Source organism: Panulirus ornatus, chromosome 4, assembly GCF_036320965.1.
Source record: "Panulirus ornatus isolate Po-2019 chromosome 4, ASM3632096v1, whole genome shotgun sequence".
Taxonomy (NCBI): domain Eukaryota; kingdom Metazoa; phylum Arthropoda; class Malacostraca; order Decapoda; family Palinuridae; genus Panulirus; species Panulirus ornatus.
The window spans coordinates 72,035,111-72,062,308 of NC_092227.1; the positions used below are offsets into that span (position 1 = coordinate 72,035,111).

Genomic DNA, 27,198 nt, shown 5'->3' on the forward strand with positions numbered 1-27,198 from the left:
AGACACCAGATTTTTCAATCTCCCACTTAAATGTGCTATCAATGCTGCATATTCAGTAAGCAATAAAAATTTCTTTCTACTTTCATACCTGTATGCCATTTCCCACATTATGATCAATGAAACTGAATGGTTACTCCCCAATTGTCCTGCTCTTATTTCACACAAATATGCACACATCATCACTACACCTCTTGAGCAGTGGTCCCACTCATTGGGTGGACACACCCAATATCCGGAGAGCTTTGAGAGCCACTGAGAAGAGGATTCTAAGGTAGAAAAGTAAAGTATACAATGTTTAATAGTATATACATAAATGTAACTTTGTGCTCATTAAATCACAGCACAATAGAAATACAATATCTGTGCTATCAATATCTTTTTAATATCAATGTTATGGGAAGCACTTTTCTCATTACACACTATCAGTATATATGTTATACATCTGCTAAATGTGCACAGACATTGTCAACCTAAGAGCAATAACAGAAGCAAAATATGGAATGTCAAGGAAATCCTTTAAACTCGAAAGTTTCATACAGTTCTTTTTTCCTACTATAGACGTTCAAGATTTTTGTACCCTACCGACGTATACATCCTTAAAGGACGAGAGAGGAGCTACTGCTCTTGTGCTAACATACAGTTGATAAATTTTCTTTTATGTATGTCTTGATATTTATTTTTTCCTATTTTACATATCAATGGAATGATTGTCATATTGCTTCTATTCTCTTATGAAAGACTTATAAGTGTGTGTTATTAGTAACAACCATTCACATATGCAAATCAAATGAATTTGGTAAAGTGTGTAAAAGGAGAAAGTCGAGAGTAACTGTGAATAACAGCAAGGTTATTAGATTCAGAAGGGTTGAGGGGCAAGTTAATTGGCAGGTGAGGTAAGTTTAAATGGAGAAAAACTGAAGGAAGTGAAATGTTCTAGATATCTGGGAATGGACTTAGCAGTGGATGGAACCATGGAAGCGGAAGTGAGTTACAGGGTGGAGGTGGGGGCAAAGGTTCTGGGAGTGTTGAAGAATGTGTGAACATTATTTCAGGGAGCAAAAATGGGTGTGTTTGAAGGAATAGCGTTTTTTTTTGTTTGAAGGAATAGTGGTTCCAACAATGTTATATGGTTGCGAGGCATGGGCTATAGATAGGGTTGTGTGAAGGAGGGTGGATGTGTTGGAAATGAAATGTTTGAGGACAATATGTGTGAGGTGGTATGATTAAGTAAGTAATGAAAGGGTAAGAGAGATGTGTGGTAATAAAAAGAGTGTGGTTGAGAGAGCAGAAGAGGGTGTGTTGAAATGGTTTGGACAGATGGAGGGAATGAGTGAGGAAAGATTGACTAAGAGGATATATGTGTCAGAGGTGGAGGGAAGAAGGAGAAGCGAGAGACCAAATTGGAGGTAGATGGATAGAGTGAAAAAGATTTTGAGTGATCAGGGCCTGAACATACAGGAGGGTGAAAGACATGCAAGGAATACAGTGAATTGGAACGATGTAGTATACCAGGGTGAAAGGCATGCAAGGAATACAGTGAATTGGAACGATGTAGTATACCAGGGTTGACGTGTTGTTAATGGATTGAACCAGGGCGTGTGAAGCATCTGGGGTAAACCATGGAAAGGTCTGTGGGGCCTGGACGTGGAAAGGAAGCTGCAGTTTTGGTGCATTACACATGACAGCTACAGACTATGAGCAAATGTGGCCTTTTTGTCTTTTTCTAGCACTACCTCACCATATACATATACATATACATATTAACGTATACATACATATACATACCCAGAGACATACATATATATACATGTTATACTCATACTTGCTGCCTTCATCCATTTCCATTACTACCCCGCCACACAGGAAATAGAACCCCCTCCTACAGCGAGGTAGCGCCAGGAAAAGACAAATTAAAACAAACGACATACTTATCTCTCCCACCGTATCTGCAAAATACCTAAGGGTGACTGTCCTGTGGAAACATCCAGCCCAATTTGTGGCAGTAATTCTCATTCTGAAGATCTCAGTTCATGGACTATGATCACATGACAGAGAATCTTTATTTGTGAATGTTAAAGAAATTTCTAAAAATAACAATAAAAAATTTTGGAACAAATACTAAAACAAAAGACATTTTGGAAAGCATTTATCGCTTTCTTTGAAAAATAGTGGGCTAAAATCTTAACAGTATTTACTTAATATCTTGAGCGTTCCATTACCTTAAAAGGCTACTCTGTATCATACAATTATGAACACATTCATTAGATGTCATGATTTACTCAGGATCAGTCAAAGGGGAACCTTATACCTAGTCCTGCATACATATAAATCAGTTAGGCAAAAAGAAATTATGCAATTTTAGAATGATTCACATAACTGCAATAAATACTGTACTACACAAGACTGGGTTATGAAAGCTGTCTTGTGAAAATAATTTCCAATACAGATCAAAACTGTCAAAAAATAATTATAAAACTTACGTGGGAATTTTTTTCCTACAAAGGTATCTAATAGTGATAAACAATCTTACTTCAATAAGGAATATGTCCACTACAGTGAGGATACAGATTTGTTATTCAAAAGATCAAATTACTGATGATGGTCTTATAAGGCCAAATCCTGCAACAATGGGTACTACTTGTGCAATCCTAGCAAACTTATTGAGCACTTAAATCATATTCGCGTTAATACATCATTACAGAAAACAAGGTGAAGTAATCTTGGTAACTGTGCTTCTTCTACACCACTTGAAGAAAATGTCTACATGAAAACTTTTACCCCAAATCTTTATAAGCATTCTTGAAAATACATAAAAAGTTGGAATGAGAGAAATGAGACCAGCAATGGAAAACAAGCCTTTTCTCCATTACATTCTATGGCACTTTACGGTTATACTCAGTGTCAGACTCGCTCATATTTTTTTCTGCTCTTGTTTTCCGTTAACTACAAGAACGGATGAAGAAAGGCCACATTCAACTGCATCAATTTTCTAGGTGTCAAGTGCAGTGCAATAAGTGAATAAGTGTGCTGATTCTCATGGCTGGCTATGCTTAAAGCCAACCACAATCTCTTCAAAATGGTCTTGGAGGAAATGCTGCTGAATTTTTCCAAGGTCAAATATATGAGAAATATTTATGAAAATTACAGCACTGTTTACTTCACAGGAATGAACATAGCACGGGTAAAATATGATCTAATCAAAGAGCATCTCAAATGAAAGAAAAAGAAATAAATAAAAAATCTACAAGTATTTGAAGACACATCACCTACTCCAGATGGGTATTTACACAAGCCAGGCAAATCCTCTAGATGGTTATTTATAAAAAGTTTTGTGCCTACATTTTAAGGCCACATGCTGAGGTGACAGTGCACAATAATTTCTCCCCCGAGTCAGCAGCCATGCCAATTACAGCATATTTTCATGAGTTTTTAAGGAAAGAGACTGAGCAGCTTTTAACTAGATTTAAAGGAACAAGCAGATGATGATCCTGAATTGTTTGATGATCTATCTTCAAGTCATGAATTTGCATGTTCAGGACGTAAAAGCATCATTTCAGATTTGTTCAGGCATTAACATAATATCCAAGTTGGATTACACACAACTATTCTTAACCAGTGCAGACAACTGAAAACAACAAAGTTCCATTTCTAAAGAAAAAATTATGATTTCTGCATGTGGCCTCCTTTTTCCATTTCATATATCCACATCATGAGTGAAAAATGTATAGAACTTTGTATCCCTTAAGTTCAAGTTAGGTTCAAACAATTTTTTCAAGATTCTTTGCAATCAATGGGACATAAAATCATTTATGATATCCAGCTAATGAGGATGCAGCTCCACAAATTTGCATAACTTCCTTTTACTTTCTTTTCTCTCTGACAGTTTTGTTATACTACAGATTGTTTAAAGCTGCTGACAGTCTGATCTGAGGTAATGAAATTCCTCTCAAAAAACAAAATTCACACACATCCAACAAAATAATATATGATACATTCACTACACTTAAATATCTTTACAAACATATGACCTTGTATTGCAGTGATATTCCTTCCCTGTTCCGGGAAACATATTACTATACTTAAGCGAGTTCTTTTACTAGCTACAAGCTGCTCTTACAGCAATAATGTTGAATTGTATCGTTTTTAACAATAAGAAATATAGCTTCCAAGCCACTGGGGTCTTCCCTACACATGAACACATAACTTATAATTGTTACTTAGATTATATTCATGAAATGGTTTGGGCACATGGAGAGAATGAGTGAGGAAAGATTGACCAAGAGGATATATGTGTCGGAGGTGGAGGGAACGAGGAGAAGAGGGAGACCAAATTGGAGGTGGAAAGATGGAGTGAAAAAGATTTTGTGTGATCGGGGCCTGAACATGCAGGAGGGTGAAAGGAGGGCAAGGAATAGAGTGAATTGGAGCGATGTGGTATACCGGGGTTGACGTGCTGTCAGTGGATTGAATCAAGGCATGTGAAGCGTCTGGGGTAAACCATGGAAAGCTGTGTAGGTATGTATATTTGCGTGTGTGGACGTATGTATATACATGTGTATGGGGGTGGGTTGGGCCATTTCTTTCATCTGTTTCCTTGCGCTACCTCACAAACGCGGGAGACAGTGACAAAAAAAAAAAAAAAAAAAAAAAAAAATATGAAGTATTAATCCACCTTAAAACATTTCTACGCAATCTAGACAACATCTGCAAAGTATGGCCTTCTGCCAACCCTCAGCTCTCGACACACAAACCTTCAATAAGAGCAGATATACAATGAAAGGCTCAAGGACACAACTTTGCCCACCAGGGAGGAAAGAAGAAATAGGTTTCATCTCATTACAGCCTTCAAGTTTCTAAATCACTTGGAGACATCTACAATGAATAGCTCAGGAGAAGTAATGACAGAATAACCAAAGGCTATATCAATACGTTACTTCATTAATGTGAGGGTGGTAGATGGTTGGAATAGTGATGAGAAGGTAAGTGCTAAGTATAAAAATGTTTGTAAAGCTACTTGAAGGTAAAGGAAATAGAACCCCATTAGTGCAGAACTCACTCTCCATACTGAACACACACACAAAGTGGTCAGTAATATACTGAACAACAACAAAAAATTGACTTCTTACAAAGGAAACATTAAGTCAGAAACTGCATGGTTTCAGGGAAAGGAGAAAATGTGGATTATCTGCACCTGGACTGCATTTAAAGCTGTAACACACTGGAAGTTGGTAAAGAAGCTGCATCTTCAGACAGGAATATGGGGCAAAATGGGCAAACTAATTTGATATGCCCAAGATTATCTTAGTGGATGGGGAAAAAATAATGCACTTCAGGGGAGCCTCCTCTAATTGGTTTGAGGTTACCAGTGATGTACCACATGTGACAGTTCTGGGACCATTGCTTTTCTATGTAAATAACTTACCAGAAAGACTGGACTTCTGCTTGAATAAGTGAGTGGATGATGCCTAGGTTATGAAGGAAGTGAAAAGCAAAGAGGAGTGCATTAATCTTCATAAAATCCAAATTTGATCTGTTTGATGGTTGATAAAGCACAACCAAGTAAATTCAAAGTAAAGATAATGAGGATGGGATACAGCAAATGAAGGCCTTCAATGTTATGAACATTCTCTACACAGCAAAGGAAGCCTTAAATGTTATGAACATTCTCTAATGCAAAATAAGCTTCAGGAATCTGTCTGAGACAGAGACTTGGGAGTAGACATCATCGTAGACCTGTAACCAGAGTACCACATTTGGAGAATAGAAAAGAAGACAAACTGTCAACCTGGGAAACATCAGAACAGCATTCAAGTATATGGGTAAGGGATACATTCAGCAAACTGTTCACGTCCTATGACATGCCAAAATTAAATCATACTTCTCTAGTCACTGCATTTAAAGAACCACAAGTTGTTAACAGAAATGGTCCTGAAAAGTGCAACAAAGATAGTATCATAACTAGAGCTAGGTTAACCAGTTTGATGTTAAAAGTGAATAATTAACTGACATGTAATGACAGAAAAACTAGAAGCCATAACAGAAAATTAACATGAAATTTATTAAAAAGTATGTAAAGAAGAACTTATATAGTATAAGAATGGATGAAAGAAATAAACTGACAAAACTATGAATGCAGACTATAAAAAGATGTTTAAAAACTTGTATGACAATAAGTCCAAAAAGATGGTGTCCCCATGAGTGTAAAACTCCCTCCCAATACAGGAGATATAAGTAATCAAAAATAGGTAATTATAAACACACACACATACACAATCTCATTAGAAAATATGTAAAGAAGTACTTTTAAAATATGAGCAGTAAATTAATGAAAAATATGAATGAAAACATTGTCAGTGGGGCTAGCAAACAGAAATCAAACATTTTAAAAGAGAGCAGAAAATGTTCAAGAGATAGGGCCTCAGGAATGTAAAACTCCCTTCCCATGCAGCACAAATAAGTAACTAAAGATAGGGAGAAAGAGATACACATACATACCTTCATTAAGATAGACCCCTTCAGACACTCCTAAGGGAGATACTGAACAGCATGCTAAATGTGGTGGAAGATGGCAACAGACTGTAACAGTGTACTTGTCCCTGGTATGTATGTGATGCAGACCCCTAAAGAAAATACAATGGAGAGCCCTGAAAGTACATACCATGACTTTGTTGAATCAGCATAAAACAAATGGAGTTGGTCAATGAAAACAGACAAAAATTACTTCCAGTATCTACTTTAGTTAAGGCAATGTATGGATGTAGAACCGACTTTCCTCCAGGTCCAGATAAGTAAAATGTAGGTGCATAAAACAAATGGAGTCGGTCAAAGAAAACACAACAGACAAAACTTACTTCCAGTATCTACTTTAGTTAAGGCAACGTATGGATATGGAACCAACTTTCCTCTAGGTCCAGATAAGTAAAATGTAGGTAGATTAACTTCTGATGTATATTGAAATTATGAAAGACAAACATAAAACAAAGCAATGATGATTAAAAAAATATTCAGACTATGTGAAGAAAATGCTAAAGATACATGGACAAAACCAAGGTATGAATACGTAACATGGTAGATGATACATCGATGAACTTCTTCAGTAATTTGAAGTACAAGAACACAAGGTGGAATCTGAATGACATGGACAAATGCACTGAGTGAAAAATAGTAGGCTAAAAGTATTTACTATGTAAAGGAAAGATTTTTCATCATCAACAATGGAGGCATTCTGAGTAAAGGTGGAAGTGTGAGCTGAGGTATTAGCATTCCATGATAAACTTGGCTTGAAAATTCAAGAAAAAAAAAGGAAAATATTTCTAACAACAAAGTTGAAACTTCAGTTCAATTCAGCTTAGGATGTTTGCTAAGGATCTGAGGTCATGCAAATGAATGAAGAAATTGCATGCACTTGATCCACTCTATGTAGAAGAGAATATATGTAACAGAAAGGTGTTTAACACATGCATAGATTCACACGACACAGATACTTATTCTCAAGTATAAGCGTATTCGTATTAATTCTTGAATACTTTTTAAATTCTTTGCACCCATTTTGTGATTTGGCCTACCTGAACAAGACCAAAATTCACAACTATGGGACTAAAAACAACTAATACATTTCATAATACAAGAAGGGCTTTCAGAGAACTAAGAGTTAACCTCTTTAAAAATGGACCGTTAGGAAACTATAATCTCTAGGTGTTATATTCTCAACCTGTCTGATGCATGAAATGTTGCTATAAAGCCCAGCATGACCCACATTTTACAAGGCAATGCATGAATGTCATGAAAATGCAGTTCTTATACTTAGTATATAAAATTAATAGTTACATTTCAGCAACATTATACCTACATCTTACGAAAATACAAAGCCAATTAGACTAGAGTACAAAAGATGATTAGTGTATCTTATTCCACATTATATTTGCTCTCAACCCACATAATGAATGTGACGATATGACTTTTGACCATAAAAAATCTAAATTCATGCAAAAACTAATTTTCTTACAGTACTCATCTTCTAAGACAATAAGACCTTTAAAAATTTCAAATTCAGTCACTTCTAATATAATCACATCAATCACAACCTTTAATTACAATTCATCTCTAACTCCACCACATATTCCTGTCAATTCACCACAAAACTGTTCTTGGGAGTCCCTTAACTCTACCTCAGAATGCTTCTTAAAATATGCAACAACTTCATCTTCAAATTCTTCAACAATTGATTCACAGTGGAACTGCAGTCCTTTGTTTAGATCTGGATCCTGTACCATCTCATATTCATTAAAACGTGGATTCATAGCCCCATTTACAACCAATTTCATTGCCTCTAGCTTGCCCGTCTCCTTGTGGCGAGCTTGAGCATAGTCCTTCATGTTCTCGCACACATTCTCCATCACTTCCATCATGTGCAACTGAAAAATGAATGGTGTAAAGTTAGAAGAAATTCGTTTATTAATCATACAATACTAACATTTATCATAAAGAATTATCGTATCTCCATTCACATGACTTACCACACTGTAAAGAAGCATTATTCTCGAGAATGATGGATGACAAATATACGGAAATTCATGCTGCGAATATGTCCCCATATCTTTTGAATATTCATGCTCCAAAGACTTGTACTTAACCCTCTGGACATGCATTATGATTTCATGGGGATTCCCTATAGGTGCTACTTTGCTACTATAAAATGAATAGTGTTACTTAGAAAAAAAAAGTTGCTTTATTTGGCACTTAATTTCCTTAGAAAGCATGTTACACTGAAAACTATTTTCTTTCAAAATAAAATTGATGGACTTTAAAGTTCAAAGTTCATCTGCTGCATCCACTTCAAATCTGATTTTTTTAATTTTATAGATATGATTAATCTTTTTATTCTCCCTAATATTTAATGATACTCTCACTGCAACTCTCATTTGCCCTCTTTTTCACCTCTTGCACCTTTCTCTTGACCTCCTGCCTCTTTCTTTTATACATCTCCCACTCATTTGCATTTTTTCCCTGCAAAAATCGTCCAAATGCCTCTCTCTTCTCTTTCACTAATAATCTTACTTCTTCATCCCACCACTCACTACCCTTTCTAATCAACCCACCTCCCACGCTTCTCATGCCACAAGCATCTTTTGCGCAAGCCATCACTGCTTCCCTAAATACAGCCCATTCCTCCCCCCCTCCCCTTACCTCCTTTGTTCTCACCTTTTTCCATTCTGTACTCAGTCTCTCCTGGTACTTACTCACACAAGTCTCCTTCCCAAGCTCACTTACTCTCACCACCCTCTTCACCCCAACATTCTCTCTTCTTTTCTGAAAACACATACAAATCTTCACCTTCGCCTCCACAAGATAATGATCAGACATCCCTCCAGTTGCACCTCTCAGCACATTAACATCCAAAAGTGGGAGAGTGAGAGAGTATCATTAAATTTTAGGGAGAATAAAAAGATGTTCTGGAAGGAGGTAAGTAAAGTGCGTAAGACAAGGGAGCAAATGGGAACTTCAGTGAAGGGGCTAATGGGGAGGTGATAACAAGTAGTGGTGATGTGAGAAGGAGATGGAGTGAGTATTTTGAAGGTTTGTTAAATGTGTTTGATGTTAGAGTGGCAGATATAGGGTGTTTTGGTTGAGGTGGTGTGCAAAGTTAGAGGGTTAGGGAAAATGATTTGGTAAACAGAGAAGACGTAGTAAAAGCTTTGCGGAAGATGAAAGCCGGCAAGGCAGCAGGTTTGGATGGTATTGCAGTGGAATTTATTAAAAAAGGGGGTGACTGTATTGTTGACTGGTTGGTAAGGTTATTTAATGTATGAATGATTCATGGTGAGGTGCCTGAGGATTGGCGGAATGCTTGCATAGTGCCACTGTACAAAGGCAAAGGGGATAAGAGTGAGTGCTCAAATTACAGATGTATAAGTTTGTTGAGTATTCCTGGTAAATTATATGGGAGGGTATTGATTGAGAGGGTGAAGGCATGTACGGAGCATCAGACTGGGGAAGAGCAGTGTGGTTTCAGAAGTGGTAGAGGATGTGTGGATCAAGTGTTTGCTTTGAAGAATGTATGTGAGAAATACTTAGAAAAGCAAATGGATTTGTATGTAGCATTTATGGATCTGGAGAAGGCATATGATAGAGTTGACAGAGATGCTCTGTGGAATGTACTAAGAATATATGGTGTGGGAGGCAAGTTGTTAGAAGCAGTGAAAAGTTTTTATCGAGGATGTAAGGCATGTGTGCGTGTAGGAAGAGAGGAAAGTGATTGGTTCTCAGTGAATGTAGGTTTGCGGCAGGGGTGTGTGATGTCTCCATGGTTGTTTAATTTGTTTATGGATGGGGTTGTTAGGGAGGTGAATGCAAGAGTTTTGGAAAGAGGGGCAAGTATGCAGTCTGTTGGGGATGAGAGAGCTTGGGAAGTGAGTCAGTTGTTGTTCGCTGATGATACAGCTCTGGTGGCTGATTCATGTGAGAAACTGCAGAGGCTGGTGACTGAGTTTGGTAAAGTGTGTGAAAGAAGAAAGTTAAGAGTAAATGTGAATAAGAGCAAGGTTATTAGGTACAGTAGGGTTGAGGGTCAAGTCAATCGGGAGGTAAGTTTGAATGGAGAAAACTGCAGGAAGTAAAGTGTTTTAGATATCTGGGAGTGGATCTGGCAGCGGATAGAACCATGGAAGCGGAAGTGAATCATAGGGTGGGGGAGGGGGCGAAAATTCTGGGAGCCTTGAAGAATGTTTGGAAGTCGAGAACATTATCTCGGAAAGCAAAAATGGGTATGTTTGAAGGAATAGTGGTTCCAACAATGTTGTATGGTTGCGAGGCGTGGGCTATAGATAGAGTTGTGTGTAGGAGGGTGGATGTGCTTGAAATGAAATGTTTGAGGACAATATGTGGTGTGAGGTGGTTTGATCGAGTAAGTAATGTAAGGGTAAGAGAGATGTGTGGAAATAAAAAGAGCGTGGTTGAGAGAGCAGAAGAGGGTGTTTTGAAATGGTTTGGGCACATGGAGAGAATGAGTGAGGAAAGATTGACCAAGAGGATATATGTGTCGGAGGTGGAGGGAACGAGGAGAAGGGGGAGACCAAATTGGAGGTGGAAAGATGGAGTGAAAAAGATTTTGAGTGACCAGGCCCTGAACATGCAGGAGGGTGAAAGGTGGGCAAGGAATAGAGTGAATTGGATCGATGTGGTATACCGGGGTCAACGTGCTGTCAATGGATTGAATCAGGGCATGTGAAGCATCTGGGGTAAACCATGGAAAGTTCTGTGGGGCCTAGATGTGGAAAGGGAGCTGTGGTTTCGGGCATTATTACATGACAGCTAGAGACTGAGTGTGAACGAATGGGGCCTTTGTTGTCTTTTCCTAGCACTACCTCGCATACATGAGGGGGGGGGGATGTTATTCCATGGGTGGTGAGGTGGCGATAGGAATAAATAAAGGCAGACAGTATGAATTATGTACATGTGTATATATGTATATGTCTGTGTGTGTATATATATGCGTACATTGAGATGTATAGGTATGTATATTTGCGTGTGTGGACGTGTATGTATATACATGTGTATGGGGGTGGATTGGGCCATTTCTTTCGTCTGTTTCCTTGTGCTACCTCGCAAACACGGGAGACAGCGACAAAGCAAAATAAATAAATAAATAAATAATGATTAATCTATCTATATCTCTGAAGCCTGGTCCTACAGGCATCCTCAAGGGGGTGGACATGGCAATAGAATCTCCAATACTATGCCACTTCTTAGCCATTAGTGCCTAACACTTAACTGGCCACTAGCAGAAGGCAATTCTAGAACAGTGTTTGCAGAGGCTCCTACCTAATGTTAATAAAGATTATTTCTACCTAATACTCCAGCCTACCATTCCTAACCACCACTGTTAATTCATGTTTCAACCTAATGCTCCTGCCTTAATGTTCATATCTGCAACTATTATCTAGTCCTCCTACCATTTTGCAAAAAACAAGCCTAGCCTTTTGTGCTCATCGGAGGAAAATTGTCAGAAAAAATAAGCTGTGAGAGTTAAGTGTTGTCAAGTGTTATGTATTACATGGAGAGATTGTATGTTTGTGGACAGAATAACAGTAATCCATGTGTCGGTGAGGCATAAAGAAAAGACAGCTACTTGGGTGAGAGGAATGCAGCTTGCAACCACTGAAGTGCTGGCTTACTACACAGTCATCACTAACCCTCCTGGTACCCAGATGGGAAGTACTGGTAATATACCTCTCTGGTCGTTGGGTGCCTAACAGCTACAACCTACTTGAATAAAACATCATAAGCTTTAGCAAGACATTTCAATCCAAATAAAAATGTAAAACCTATAATTGATTGTGAAAGAGGTGTTCCTAAGCAATTATAGCAAAGAACACCTCTGAGTGAGACAATCAACATCAATTCCAGCACAATTTCCTCTGTTGCCACCACTGTCTTCCTCTTCCCACACCTTGCATCATGAAATGAACGAGAAAAATTTTAAATGAAAACAGTTAAAGTGATGCCTGTTGGGTTATAGGGATGCCAACTCTTACCTCCTATCAAAACACTGAAGTTACCACTATATTTTCTCTCAAAGTGCAGGGATATACTCAAAAACTATTAAAACATATAATGGTGTTAGAATGTCCATAACTTAAACAGTTATTAGGAGAAAAAACCAAATGGGTTACAGCTTACAATTTTTCATGATTTTGCTTGCTGCAGGCATCTGGTAATGGCAACACTTACCAGGTTCTGGGTTTCACTGTACAATTCTGATAACATTGAAGATTGCTGGTGCAAGAGAACAAAACTTTTTGGCAGTTGTCTATAGTAAACCATCACACTCAAACCTCATGAATTAGGATGCACTGATCTGATGATAAATCCCTCAAGAGCAAAACAAGGATGTCCAGACATCATGCTTTCACAAGTGATACATTATACATTAAGTTTTATTCTTGCCACAAATACTTCTGTCGGATATGACCGATCATAACATGAATAAAACAATTATTGTGAATAATAACATATATATACACATACATATTTGTAAAATTACATACAAACAGAGAGAGAAAGAGAATTTATCAACTCAAAATAATGTTAACTTACTTGCAATGGGTTCTTCTCAGCATGGGATGTGAATAGTACATATGTTTGAGCAGATATCATCAAAGGCATGAAACACTCATAATGTATTCTGATACTCTTTTACATATCAACTAAGGATAGCAGCACTCACTCACATATTCCCACTGCAAGATGTTATGCTAAATTATCGAACACTTAGGTTCTGGGATGACTATGATGCTCTAACGAGCACAATATACTCTATGTTTGCTCTAACAAGAACAATACAAGCTATATTTCTGTCGCTTTGAGTACAATTGTGTCACCATAATTGATTAACAATAATTATTTTTCTTTCATATTTTATCGCTATTTCCGGCACTGGTGAGGTAGTACCAGAAAAATGTGAAGGAACGCCATAACTGCTCACATCCACTCTCTAGCTGTCATGCACAATGCACGGAAACCACAGTTCTCTGTCCATAACCAGGCCCTACACAACTTTCCATGATCAACCCTGAACACTTCACCCTAGTTAACTCCACAGACAGCCCATTGACACCAGTATCACACATCATTCCAATTCAATCTATCCCATGCGCCCCAGTCACCCTGCTGCATGTTCAGGCCCTTAGAGCTCATAATCTTTTCACTCCATCCTTTCATCTCCAATTTGGTCTCCCTGTTCCCTTCACTTCTGAAAAATGTATCCTCTGTCGACTTTTCCTCACTCATTCTCTCCATTTGTAATCAATATCACAGTATTATCAGTAACTGATTAATAGCAATTCACTTGGTGATTCACATACAGGATAGCTTGTAACTATCCACACCTGGCAGCTGAGTGAGGCTTGAAGGTTGAAGTTCAAGGTACAAATTACTTTAATGTTTACGAATACTGTGGCCACATCTTCACAGAACTGCCATGTACCCTGTGCAGATGGTTGGCTGGGCAACACTGTCATGTCACATAGCATCCCAGTGGTGTTGCCTTCTAGCCCTGATCCAGGCTGCTGATTGTCTGACCCCTCATAACAAAGGAACATGGATGGTGTATGAGCATTCAGAACATCAGTGCTTGAGGTGTTTTGGGTTTAGTTGAAGTCCAACCTCAGTGAAATGACCTAAGTCGATCAGTGGATGGAGACTATACAGTAGCTCATCTGTATGAGTTAAAGGGTTCACTTGGGTTGTAGCACAAAAACCAACAGCATCAACAGCTGGTCATTGATCCCAGATGGTGGCAGCATCATGAACTCTGAGACGATTATCTTGAACATAGTTCAAACTCAATCCTATTCTCTGGAGCACTCTGTTAGCTTGATGCAGTTAGTATACAAATTGTTATGATGTTGCTGTCCCCAGAGCACCAGGAATTTCTGCAAGCAAGAGATGGGGTTACCTTATTGTCTCTAACGTGGCAGCTGTCATTTGCTCACTGCATCTAATCTCGGATGAGGATGGCATTCTTCACAATGTGTCCTCTATGCTTCTCCAGATCTAGCTTCAATCCCTTCATGAATAAGTAGATGGGTCTTGCGCCCTTGTTTGGGGAAGTAGCCATCTCCATCCTATAGGGAGTCAAGACGTACTACATGTCTCACTTTTAGCTCTGTTCAAAATCAACTGACTACAACCTCTTGGCAGCTTTCTGAATTCTTGGGCAATGGTGTGTCCTCTCAGACTAGTCCAAGCACTATGATACTGCTATATACTTCTGTCCTATGATGTATCAAAAATTAATCTGCAAGAAGCAGGTTGGCACTAGTATTAAAGATATTTAAATGATTATCATTGTATTAATGAGATGGGTTTAAACTTAAAATCATTGGACAGCATTAGTTTATCAACAGAATAAGAGTAGCACTCATACTTCACACACATACAGTAATCACAATAAATATTGTTTGACATCAATTTGAATTACTGAAGTGCTCCCTACTAAGTAGCCCATGGAAAGATCTTGGTTGTTGGGGATGATCACACAGCAGGCAAATTTGTAACTGTAATAATGTGCTCCACCTGATAATATGTATATTCTTATCTACCTCGTCAAGTGTTTCCATCAAGAAAACCATCATATATTCTCATGATATCAGTCAATCCTTATACTTTCCCATCACCCTAATGGTATTTGTAAATGGCAACTTATCCATAATAGTGTTTATAAAGTCTGCACTTATTAGAATGAGTATCACACTGCTTGACAACAATCTGAATTACTGAAGCACTCCTTACTAAGAAGTCCATGGAAAGATCTTGGTTGTTGGGGATAATCACACAGCAGGCAATTTTGCAACTGTAATAATGAGCTCCACCTGATAATATGCATATTCTTATCTACTATGTCAAGTGTTTCCATCAGGAAAACTATTATATATTCTCACGATATCAGTCAACCCTTACATTTTCCCATCATCTAATGGTATTTGTAAAAAGCAACTTATCCATAATAGAGTTTATAGAGTCTGCACTTCTTAGAATGAGTATCATACTGCTTGACAATTCAAATTACTAACAGCCCACGGAGTGCTCTTTACAAAGTAGTCCATAGGAAATTTTGGTTGCTGGAGATAATCACATAACAGACAATAATGCAACTAAAATAGTGTGGTGCACCTGATCCTATGTATTTACCAGGTCAAGCGTTTCCATCAGTAAAACTATCAGATATTTTAATATCAGTCAATCTTTACATCTTCTCATCCTTCATAACCAGTACAAAAGTGCAAAACAATCACTGAAAGTAACAACTATAACAAAACTACTGCGGTAACATTGCTCATTTTGAAATCCACTGAAACCAAGGTTGCAATACTTTTTTCAGTTGACTTTAAATGTGTATCATAAACAACATAACTAAGATTCACCAGATTTGGTTGTGAATCTTGCTTATATAAGCAGGTTGATCTGAAGAAGTAAGTGCCCTATAGTATCAATCCAATCACAGATGAGATCAAACAACTGTATTCAATACATGATACTACTCCCTATTTGTTTAGTTTAAAGTAATATACAAAGTGGAAACTAGGAAACTGCCAGTGTAGTATCACAAATCTTTGTTCAATTAACTGCTAATGATTCAAGTGAAAATAACACAGCAAACAGGGACTGCTGAGTTTTAGAGGGATTGTCCTCAGTTCACTACCGAGCCTATAGACAAACAGCAATGCCCACAAGCATGAAGAAAAGATCTTGATATTGCAGAACTATAGTCATGAGCATACATGAATCTTAGATACACAAGCAAAACAAACTCAACAAACTATCTATCAATCTGTCTATATCTTTGATGCTGTTCCCTCCAGGAACTCCCATCAAGGGGGTAGCCACAGCAAAAGTATCCACTTTCCCATTGTTATGTGCCTCCCTCACATAAAACATCTATCCCATGCATTCTTCCACCATTTCTCTCTCTCCAGTATCCTTACATTCTATTTGACCATGTCACAGGTGGTCTTCCTCTCACACCTACCCTTTTAATTGTAGTATCATACACAGTCCTTGTAAACTCCCAGTCATGCATTCTTTTCACATGCCTAAACCACCTCAAAGAATTACATTTCAACCACTCTAAAATTCATTCCCTTTGCATTCCTGCTATACCACCAAATCTTTCATACATCTCTTCAATTCTTTCTTCATTCCATTTAATCATACCACATGCTCCTCTCAAATAGCTCATTTCCACAGCATGGATTCTTGATCTTAGTGACTGACCCCATGTCCAAGTTTCAGCTGTATAGGTCAGTGTTGGGAGAACTATGCTGTCCCTCAATCTTCTCTTTACTTCCATACTTACACCTCTATCCATCATAATTCTATTAATGGATCCAATGACTCTTCTACCCTGCACTGCTCTCTCCCTTATCTCTCCTTCCATATAACCAAACTTACCCAAGTCAGCCCTAAATACTTAAATTCTCATCTCTTCCAATTTTTCTCACAATATCCAAAGCTAAGTTCAATGCACTTTCGTCTTTTACTATATGGTTTACAAAATCTATATTTTCACTCTTCCTTGCAAACACCATCACTTTACTTACATTTTTGCAAACACCAACACTTTCCTTGCATTTTCTTCAATTGCTTATGCTTACACACATCACGAAACACACTTACAACCTTCTGCAAACAACATAGTATCATCCACAAACAGGTTTCCAACTTGCCATCAAATCACATTACCACTCTCCATCTCTGCACCCTCTTTCCCTGGTTTTGCTCTCCTCTCTCTCATCACTCCATCCATATGCATATCAAAAATTCATGGTGACATCACACAGCTCTGCCTCACACCAAAGTGTGTACTGAAACTTATTCTCTACTCTCCATCCACTCTTATACATGCATTTGCTGCCCTACAGAAAGCTTTCACACCAACCATAAGTTGTCCCCCTACCGCATATATCCTTAACACATCCCATAAAGCATTCCACTTGATTCTCTCATACACTTTCTCCAAATCCATAAAAGCTGCATACTACTTCTCATCCACACATCCCTTATCTTTCCTTATTCTGCATTCAGTCACTTCCTTCAATTAACATTCTTGCATCCACTTTTCCTGGTATACTTAAACTTATTCCCCTATAACTGCTACATACATTGATAGCACTTTTTCCTTTGAATAAAGGAACAATAATAACAAACTTAATCTTCAGGCACAAGCTTCTGTTTCCATGCTAAATCACATTATCAGATGCATCCCATCTATCACACTATTTCAGCTGTAATTCCATCCACTCCAGGTGCCTCTCCTACCTTCAGCCTTATCAATTTACATTTTCACTCTTACATCCACCTCTTTCCTTTTTCACGTCTTTCCAGTACAATTTCTGATTTTCCTGAAACTATTCACTTAACTATCTTCCAAAATCTTAATCTAATCTTTCTTTGCTTTCCTCTACCAGCTTCTTAACAGTCCACTTACATGTCTTATATTCTTCCCTACTCCTTTGCACTACCTCCACTAGCAAATTCCTTTTGAGGGATCTACCATAAGCACTTTCCTTCTCTTCCACAGCATTTCTAATCTCTTCCACCCACCATGCATTGCCCTTTAAATTTCTACAGCTCACAACCTTATATCCAACTACTAATTCTACGAACTGTAATAGTAATTCTCTAAACATCTCAAACACCCCATTCACACACAACTGCATCCCTACATTCACTACACTTTCACCTAAACTTTCAATTAACTTCCTTTCATACTTCTTCCAGCATTTTTTATTCATCTCGCTTACCAACACTTTTACCTCTCCACTCTTCCTCACACCATACCACTACTTCTCCCGATCCTCATCTCCACAAAAACTATGAAATGGTCATTTTCGAAAGAAACCTCTCGCAACTCTGGGATCTAGCATGGCCTTCTCAATCTAAGGAAAGGATAGCACGAATGTGTTGATCTAAGGAAAGGATAGCATGAATGTGTTGGTAATGAAATGTTCTAATACAATACATGGTGTAAGGACAGTTGACTGAACAAGTGACGATAGGGTAAGTGAGAGGTGTGGTAATAAGAGTAATATGCATGAGCTGAATAGGGCGAGATAAAACAGTCTGAAAATATGATGAGTGAGGAAAGATTCGTAAGAGGGTCATGTTACAAGTGGAAGGAATAAGGTAAATGAGGACACCAAGGAAGTGGAAGGATGGAGTGAAAGATACTTGAAGGCTTGGAGCCTGAACATGCAGGAGGGTGTGAGGCAAACATAGGACAGAGCAAACTGGAGTGATGCAGTTTTCAGAGGTCAATGGGCATTAGAAGCAGTTGGGGAAAACCACAGAAAGGTCTGTAAGGCCTGGTTGCAAGGGTGCTCTGGTTTCAGAACATTATACAAGACAGGGAGAGAGTTGATATGATGGAATGAGACCATTTCTTTGACTGTTCCTGGCACTACCTCACCATTGCAAGAAATACTAAACACTTGTGAAAAAATGAGCCACCCACTTGGTTAGGAATCCACACCAATTTTCTTATTTGCATTACCTCTGATCCAGCATATTTCACTGATGACAACTTTTGTTTCCCATCTGCACCAATACGGTATGAGCCAACATCAATCTTCTTCCTTGGGTCTACCTGGGAAAGAAATAAATGTCACTGAATAATGAATACTCTAATAATTCTATTCAGCCTAGCTTTTGTCTTTGTCACTAATAACTGGGAGGCAAACACAATCCTGCTAGTCAATTTATAACTAAACATCTTCATGAATATAAGGAGCGTTAATTTACAGATCTAAAAATTTCTAATCAAATAATTTTGTCAAAATTACCTTGTCATATAGTACAGTACACACACACAAGCATAATCATATAGTAACACAGTAGTTGGTAAGATATGAAAGCCTTTACAATACTAAAAGATTAAGCATGTGAGCAAAACTGCATGAATATTCATCATTTATTCAATTAAGCCAGGAACTCTTTCTGGAAGGGCATTGGTGCTATCTCAGTACCATTCTTTCAAGATGGACTCCTCTGAAGTAAGAAACTCTTTGACAACACAGCAATTTGTTTTGACACCAAAGGTGACTTTCCACTTACAATACATATTCAAGCAGTTGGAGACTGGTAATGCCACTGTATGAATCTTTTAATTTCTTAAAGATGTAACAGTTGAAGGAGCCAAGGGAGGAGTGCTCACTCCCATTGAAGGATCAGTACAGATTATCTGAACGTGTGTGGATTTGACCAGGATGAGAAGATAGAGGTAGGATGTTTGAGGAAAGGAACTTGGATACTCTGGCTCTGAGACATTAAAGTTTAAGAAGAAGGGGGACAAATGGTATAGGAATGTCCTATAGGTAGTACAGGGTCAGTGTGAGGGGAAGAGTAAAGGAAAAGGTGGCACTTCTGCTGAAGGAGAAGTTGTGGGAAAGTGTGAAGCACTGTCCAGAAATGAACCCCAGATAGCTGTGGGTGTATATCAAAAATGAATCATGAGATATGGGTGATTAATAGTGCTTATGCAAATAGGAGCAAGATGAATGAAGAGGAGAAACGAGTGTTTTACAAGGAGCCAAGGAAACGCATTAGTAAATTTGATGCGAGGGATCACATAAAAGTGGTGCGTGATGTAAATGCAAGAATGGGTGATGTAGCAGTTGAGGATATAAAAAGGGGAGGGGGACAAGGTGATAGCCATTTTGACATACAAGCTCTCCTTGTCATATATAACACTTGACAACACTTAATTCACACAGCTCATTTCTTAAATCTAGATTCTCTTCCAATGAACACTATGTGCTTGCCCTGTCTCTTGGCAAAATGGTAGGAGCTATAGATAGTATTGGTAGGTAAGAAGAATTAGGCAGGAGCATCAAGTAGAAACATAAAGTAGAAGTAGTAAGTAGAAACATTAGTGAGTAGTCAGTGGGAAAATTAGGTAAGAGCCTCCGCAAACACTGTACTAGAATTGCCCTCTGCCAGTGGCTTGTTAAGGGTGAGTCATTAAAAGGACAAGCAGCAGTACTGGGGTTCACAAGTTATGGACACTCTTTTCCGTGGCCACCCCCTTGAGGGAGCTCCAGGTGGGAACAGGTGTCAAAGATATAAGTAGATAGATAGATGATAACCCTAGAAAAAAAATGACAGACAAGATATCTACGAATCTGGCATTCATTCATTTATGAGAAAAATTCACCGACAGGTAATATTACTATACCAAATATCCATATTGTTATTTACCATTCTGTTATGTAGACCCTATATTAGTACACAAGAATGAATGAGCTCTGAGTACTCAGAATATAAACATTACATCTTTTTCGAAGTAACTTGGCAACTCTTCACTGAAAAAAAAAATGAAAAATGCATTCACATGTCATATTTCATGCATACACTCCTGTCTTACAGCATTTCCCATCACTATCATGTACCAACCAACCCTAAGGTTACACTATGGGGCACTGTGAGTGTACAATTCCCAATAAAAACAAGTAATTACAAACAAATACATATCTATTGTTCACTGTCTTACCTCATCAATGGCTGCATGTACCTCACTGACAAGACTGCGACACACTGCACATTTCACAACCTGTTGGTAATTTACCAATTTCAGAATCAATATATCAGTAGTGTGACTTACAACTCAATTTATAGAAAAACTCCTTACCTGAAAAAAATTATTTATGTACCTATAATGTAAATGAACAAAGAACTCTCCGTTTCAAACCACAAGTATCACCTCTATTTACTTCAAATATTCTCTATGCAAAGCATCTTTCCAGGAGAATTAGGCAGAAAAAGCCAGATAAACAATTCAAAATAACTTTACTATGTTTTCAAGGATAAGCACATACAGAAATCATTATCTATTTCTTCTATTCATTTAACATAATTGCCATTTCCCGCATCAGCGAAGAATGCAAGGAAAAACATAAGAAAGGCCCAATCACCCACATACACATAAATACATAAATGCCCATATATACATTTCAACGAGTACATACATATACATACACAGATATGTACACATTCATACTTGCTGCCTTCATCCATTCCTGTTGCCACCTCGCCACACATGAAACAGCACCCCCCCTCCCCCCAACTCTAGCAAGGTAGCAACAGGAAAAGACAAAAAAGGCCACATTCATTCACAATCAGTCTCTAGCTGTCATGTGCAATGCATTGAAACCACAGCTCCCTTTCCACATCCAGGCTCCACAGACCTTTCTATAGTCTACCCCAAACGCTTCACATGCTCTGATTCAATCCACTGACAACACATTGACCCTGGTATACCACATCGTTCCAATTCACTCTATTTCTTGCATGCCTTACACTCTCCTGTATGTTCAGGCCCCAATCGCTCAAATTCATTTTCACTCCATCCTTCCACCTCCAATTTGGTCTCCCACTTCTTATCTCTCCACCTCTGACACATGTATCCTCTTTGTCAATCTTTCCATACACATTCTCTCCATGTATCCAAACCATTTCAACACATGCTCTTCTGTTCTCTCAACCACACTCTTTTTATTAACACACATCGCTCTTAGTCTTTCATTTCTTACTCGATCAAACCACCTCACACCACATACTGTCCTCAAACATTTCATTTCCAACACATCCACCCTCCTCCACACCACCCTATCTATAGCCCATGCCTCAACTACATAACATTGTTGGAACCTCTACCCCTTCAAACATACCCATTTTTGCTCTCCGAGATAATGTTCTCACCTTCCACACATTCTTCAATGCTCCTAGAACCTTCACTCCCTCCCCCACCCTGTGACTCACTTCCGCTTCCATGATTCCATCCGCTGCTAAGTCCACTCCCAGATATCAAAAACACTTCCTTCCTCCAGTTCTTCTCCATTCAAACTTACCTCCCAATTAGCTTGTCCCTCAACCCTACTGAACCTAATAACCTTGCTCTTATTCACATTTACTCTCAACATTCTTCTTTCACACACTTTACCATACTCGTCACCAACCTCTGCAGTTTCTCACCTGAATCAGCCACCAGTGCTGTATCATCAGCAAACAACAACTGACTCGCTTTCCATGCCCTCTCATCCACAATGGACTGCACACTTGCCCCTCTCTCTAAAACTCTTGCAATCATCTCTCTAACCACCCCATCCATGAACAAATTAAACAGCCACAGAGACATCACATATCCCTGTGGCAACATTCACTGGGAACCAATCACTTTCCTCTCTTCCTACTCGTACACATGCCTTACATCCTTGGTAAAAACTTTTCACTGCTTCTAGCAACTTATTTCCCACACAAAAAACTCTTAAAACCTTCCACAAAGCATCTCTACCAACCCTATCATATGCCTTCTCCAGATCCATAAATGGCACATACAAAGCCATCTCTTTTTCTAAGTATTTCTCACATGCAGTTTTCAAAGCAAACACCTGATCCACACATCCTCTACAACTTCTGAAACCATACTGCTCTTCCCAGTCTGATGCTCTGTACATGCCTTTACCCTCTCAATCAACACCCACATAGTTTCACAGGAATCCTCAACATACTTATGCCTCTGTAGTTTGAACACTCACCTTCATCCCATTTGCCTTCGTACAATGGCAAAATGCATGCATTCCACCAATCCTCAGGTACATCACCAAGATGCATACATACTAAATAATCCACCCTCTCTTTTAATAAATTCTACTGCAATACCATCCAAACCTGCCACCTTGCTGGCTTTCATCTTCTGCAAAGCTTTCACTACCTCCTCTCTGTTTATCAAACCATTCTCCCTGTCCCTCTCTTCACACATCACCCCGACCAAAACCCCCTATATCTGCCACTCTATTATCAAACCTGCTCAACAAACCTTCAAAATTCTCACTCCATCTCCTCACTTCATCACTACTTGTTATTATCTCCCCATTTGCCCACTTCACCAATGTCCTCATTTGTTCTGTCTTGTGCATGTTATTTACCTCCTTCCAAAATATCTTTTTATCCTCTCTAAAATTTAATGATACTCTCTCTCACTCCAACTCTCATTTGCCCTTTCTTTTACCTTTTGCACCTTTCTCTTGACCTCCTTATACATCTCCCAGTCATTTGCACTACTTCCCTGCAAAAATCATCCAAATGCCTCTCTCTTCTATTTTACTAACAATCTTACCCCTCCATCCCACAGCTCACTACCCTCCCACCTTTGTGCTAGCCATCACTGCTTTCCTAAATACATCCCACTCCTCCCCGACTCCTCTTACGTCACTTGCTCTCACCTTTTGCCATTCTACACTCAATCTTTCTTGGTATGTACAATATTTTGTTAACAGTCTCAAGAAATAGCCTTGGTTAACCCCAGCAGGATTCATTCCCTAGACTCCCTTCATATATCATTTTTTTTTTTACTTGGTTGCCATTTCCCCATGTCAGCGAGGTAGAGCTAGGATATAGACGGGGAAAAGCCCATCCACTCGTATAGATACATATTTCCATACACGTACATATACACACATATACAAATCAACACAAACAAATATACATACATATACACACACATACACAGACATATACACATGTACATACTCATACTTGCTTGTCTTCATCCATTCCCAGCAACACCCAGCCCTACAGGAAAACAGCATCGCCACCCCCTGCATCACCGAGGTAGTCCTAGGAAAACAAGACAAAAAAAAAAAAAAAAAAAAAAGCCAAATTTGTTCACACACAGTCTCAAGCTGTCATGTGTAATGCATCAAAACCACACTCCCTTCATATGTACACGAAACTGAAATTGCAAGATTTGAAATGCCCTACAATGTTGGCTGCTATCCTACAATACACATCACATGATACTAGCCACCTTTATAGGGTTAACATCAGGTTCTTCACAAAAATGTTTTCATTCTTCCCTAAAATGATGATTTTTCTTTTTAAACCTGTTTGCACTTTATGTCAACATGGAAGACCAAGGAACAGAGAACAGCTTCACTAGCTTACATCCACTTTCTTCCCATCATGTATTCAGCACCCAAGCCCCACACACCTTTTTGCATATTCAGAACAAAGTTTTCTAAAGGCAGTGGATACATAGTATGCCACTCTACACATTGTCCGGTTTAGATCTTCTATGGTTTTCCTTTTGTGAAACAGTGAAGAAAGCCATTATAATTGATTATAAGGAAAAAAACCAGCTTGAAAAGTTTATATATTGAATGAGCTCTGAAAAAATTACCTAGCATTCTATAATAAGGGAAAGTCACACTAAAAAGTTTCTATCAACAAGACCTCACAAATATTATTCCAAGCTTTTAATCCAAATTCCATACATGATTCTTACTTTATCATTAAATAAATGTTATATGAGGAGATAGAATGCTTTAGTAACTACATTTACTCAACACTGCAGCATTTCACTTGCAGCCTGCCACTTAAATCTATATGTAATTGCTTTAATGTGAGGTCATTTTTCAGTCCCTTGCATTCAATCTGTGCTTGTGTTCAAGTTAACAAAATCTATCAATGCTCATCCATCCCCAATTTCTTAATATCATAAATCTCTTAAGAGCAAACTAGATACCTAAACAGTTTTGGCAAGACTAAATCAACATAATTAAGCACCAGATCTGTACAATCAATTATTATCTTTTTTTTTTCGGTTGCATTACTAAGCTATGGTTGCTCTTTACTTTAGAAAGAGACTATAAGTCAAATATAATTACCGAAAAAACCACTAAAAAGAACATTCACTGAAAAAAGTTTGAAGAAAATTAGGTGACTCAAAATAGCAAAAACTACTTGTTCTGTGCATACAAGAAATAACACTGAAGTCATTATTCTCCTAGACCTAAGATAGTCTTGAACCCCACACCATTTACAATCAAATAAACTGTCTACAAGGTTTTCCTATTATTTTGGTATACCATTCTATACTAAGTTCTTACCCGAGATTTGGGCGGTTTAGAAGAGAGGATCCCACTCACTGCCAAAATTAGCACCATAACAAACGGGAAGCCCACAGAAGCCATTTTTTCCTGTTAAAAAGATAATCATTAAAAAAAGAAAACTAATTTATTTCACATACTTGCCCTTTGCTTTCCCTCTTCTATGGGTATTACTTTGGTTTATGCCCCCAAGAGCTGGCTGCTTGTGTCCCCACACCACAAGCTAGATCATACAATACTTAGCAAGATGCTGCATCAAATAATTAGTGAGGCCATAAACAATTCAAGTGCGAGCCACTTTGATAACTGTTTATTTCCTTACACCTTGAAGCACTGGAATTCTTTACCCTCACATCTTCCTAATAACTATGACCAGGAAATCTTTAAATACAGGGTTTTTCACATCCTCCAAAATTCACATATACTTACTCGTGTCTTTCTTTTTCCCTTTCATTAACCTCTCTATATTTCAATTACGGCCTGGCCCTAATGTGGACTTCTGTCCATGAACAGAACCTCCAATGCAAACTGATAAATTAAATTCCTCTTTTTATTGCAATCCTCATGTAAAGTGGGTTATATGTGACATCATAATAATACTGACAGATTGGTTCCACCAGATAGACTATTACCATTAGAACCTTGCAATCTGCATAATTTCAAAACCAATGAATATAATTTCAGTAGAGTGCAGCATTTGAAAAAAAAACAATAACAATTTCAAAACTTTAAGAGGTGCAATTTTAAAATCTCATAAATGCATTCTTTAAAGTGACTGCTGTTGATGGCAATGTTTTAATTACATGACCTTCTTTTGTTTGTAATTACGGTGACACTGGAGGTCATCATTTCTGATTTCCAAATTGGGTTACAAAAACCAAAATATGCTATAATTTGGATTTATAAACCATTTTCCTAAATCTTAAATGCCCCTACACTAGACTTATTTCCCACCGTAATTACAGATAAGTCGACCCCAATCAATTGGCTCCAATCTTAATTTATTCCGCAAACTGCACTATCAACTGAAACAAACTCATTTCCATATTATTCCAAAGTTTGGTCCTTGATGTCCCTAAACCGAAACTTGACCCACTTCTTCCCCTTACTAAACAAATACGCAATAACAGTGTTGGGAAAAACCTAGTCACATATTCATTGAAATGTCAGCTTGTTAATTTGTAGACCCCAAACATCAATTTACCTAACATCCCTACAGCCTTAAGGTGGGTGAGGAGCAGTACAACACCTGCTTAGGTACAGCTGACTAAAACGTTTGTGAAAGGTAAACAAAGCGTCAGTGACACCGTTTTAACACATTCTCTGCCTTCTATCTTCAGCTAAACTCATAATAATGAGATGATTGAACTTAAAAAGGGGCAACTAACCTGGCAGTAAAGGAGTAGCAAAGGTGAGCGGGCAGCACCACAGGTGGCAATGGTGACCGGTGTGTGTGTGAGGAAATGTTTTCCGCAAGTCTGACGTGTCAGTCCGTGGACGAGGCACGTGTGGTACGTCTGGCAACGCCGGCCACCTATTCCACCGCCGGTTAAGTGTCATCCATAATGTCGACGTCACTCTACTGATAAAACTATATGACATTTCTAGGATATCGGCCTGATGTTTATATCAAAGCTCCCTGCTCATACTGACCAAGCGGTCAGAGAAGATTACCTGTGTTTTGAGTCAAATCTTCAACGCAAACGTTATAAGATGAAACATGAAGTAGTAGGATCTCATACACCTCTTACAAGAA

At 38.3% G+C, this 27,198-nt stretch overlaps 1 protein-coding gene across 2 annotated transcripts; it reads right to left on the reverse strand.

Annotated features, from left to right (window-relative positions):
• Nucleotides 1-282: 282 nt before the first annotated feature.
• sel (canopy family protein seele) lies at nucleotides 283-26,985 on the reverse strand. 2 transcript variants are annotated; one of them, XM_071696454.1, is made up of 5 exons: nucleotides 26,831-26,985; nucleotides 25,443-25,532; nucleotides 21,047-21,106; nucleotides 19,052-19,144; nucleotides 283-8,414 (listed from the first exon to the last, which is right to left on the reverse strand). In XM_071696454.1, the coding sequence occupies exons 2-5, from the start codon at nucleotides 25,524-25,526 to the stop codon at nucleotides 8,091-8,093; spliced, it is 561 nt and encodes a 186-aa protein (XP_071552555.1). In that variant the 5' UTR covers nucleotides 25,527-25,532; nucleotides 26,831-26,985; the 3' UTR covers nucleotides 283-8,090. The 2 variants fall into 2 exon arrangements, with proteins under 2 accessions (XP_071552555.1, XP_071552545.1); XM_071696444.1 differs by lacking the exon at nucleotides 26,831-26,985 and adding an exon at nucleotides 26,647-26,673 and having other exon boundaries at nucleotides 7,940-8,414.
• Between the last annotated feature and the right edge of the window lie 213 nt (nucleotides 26,986-27,198).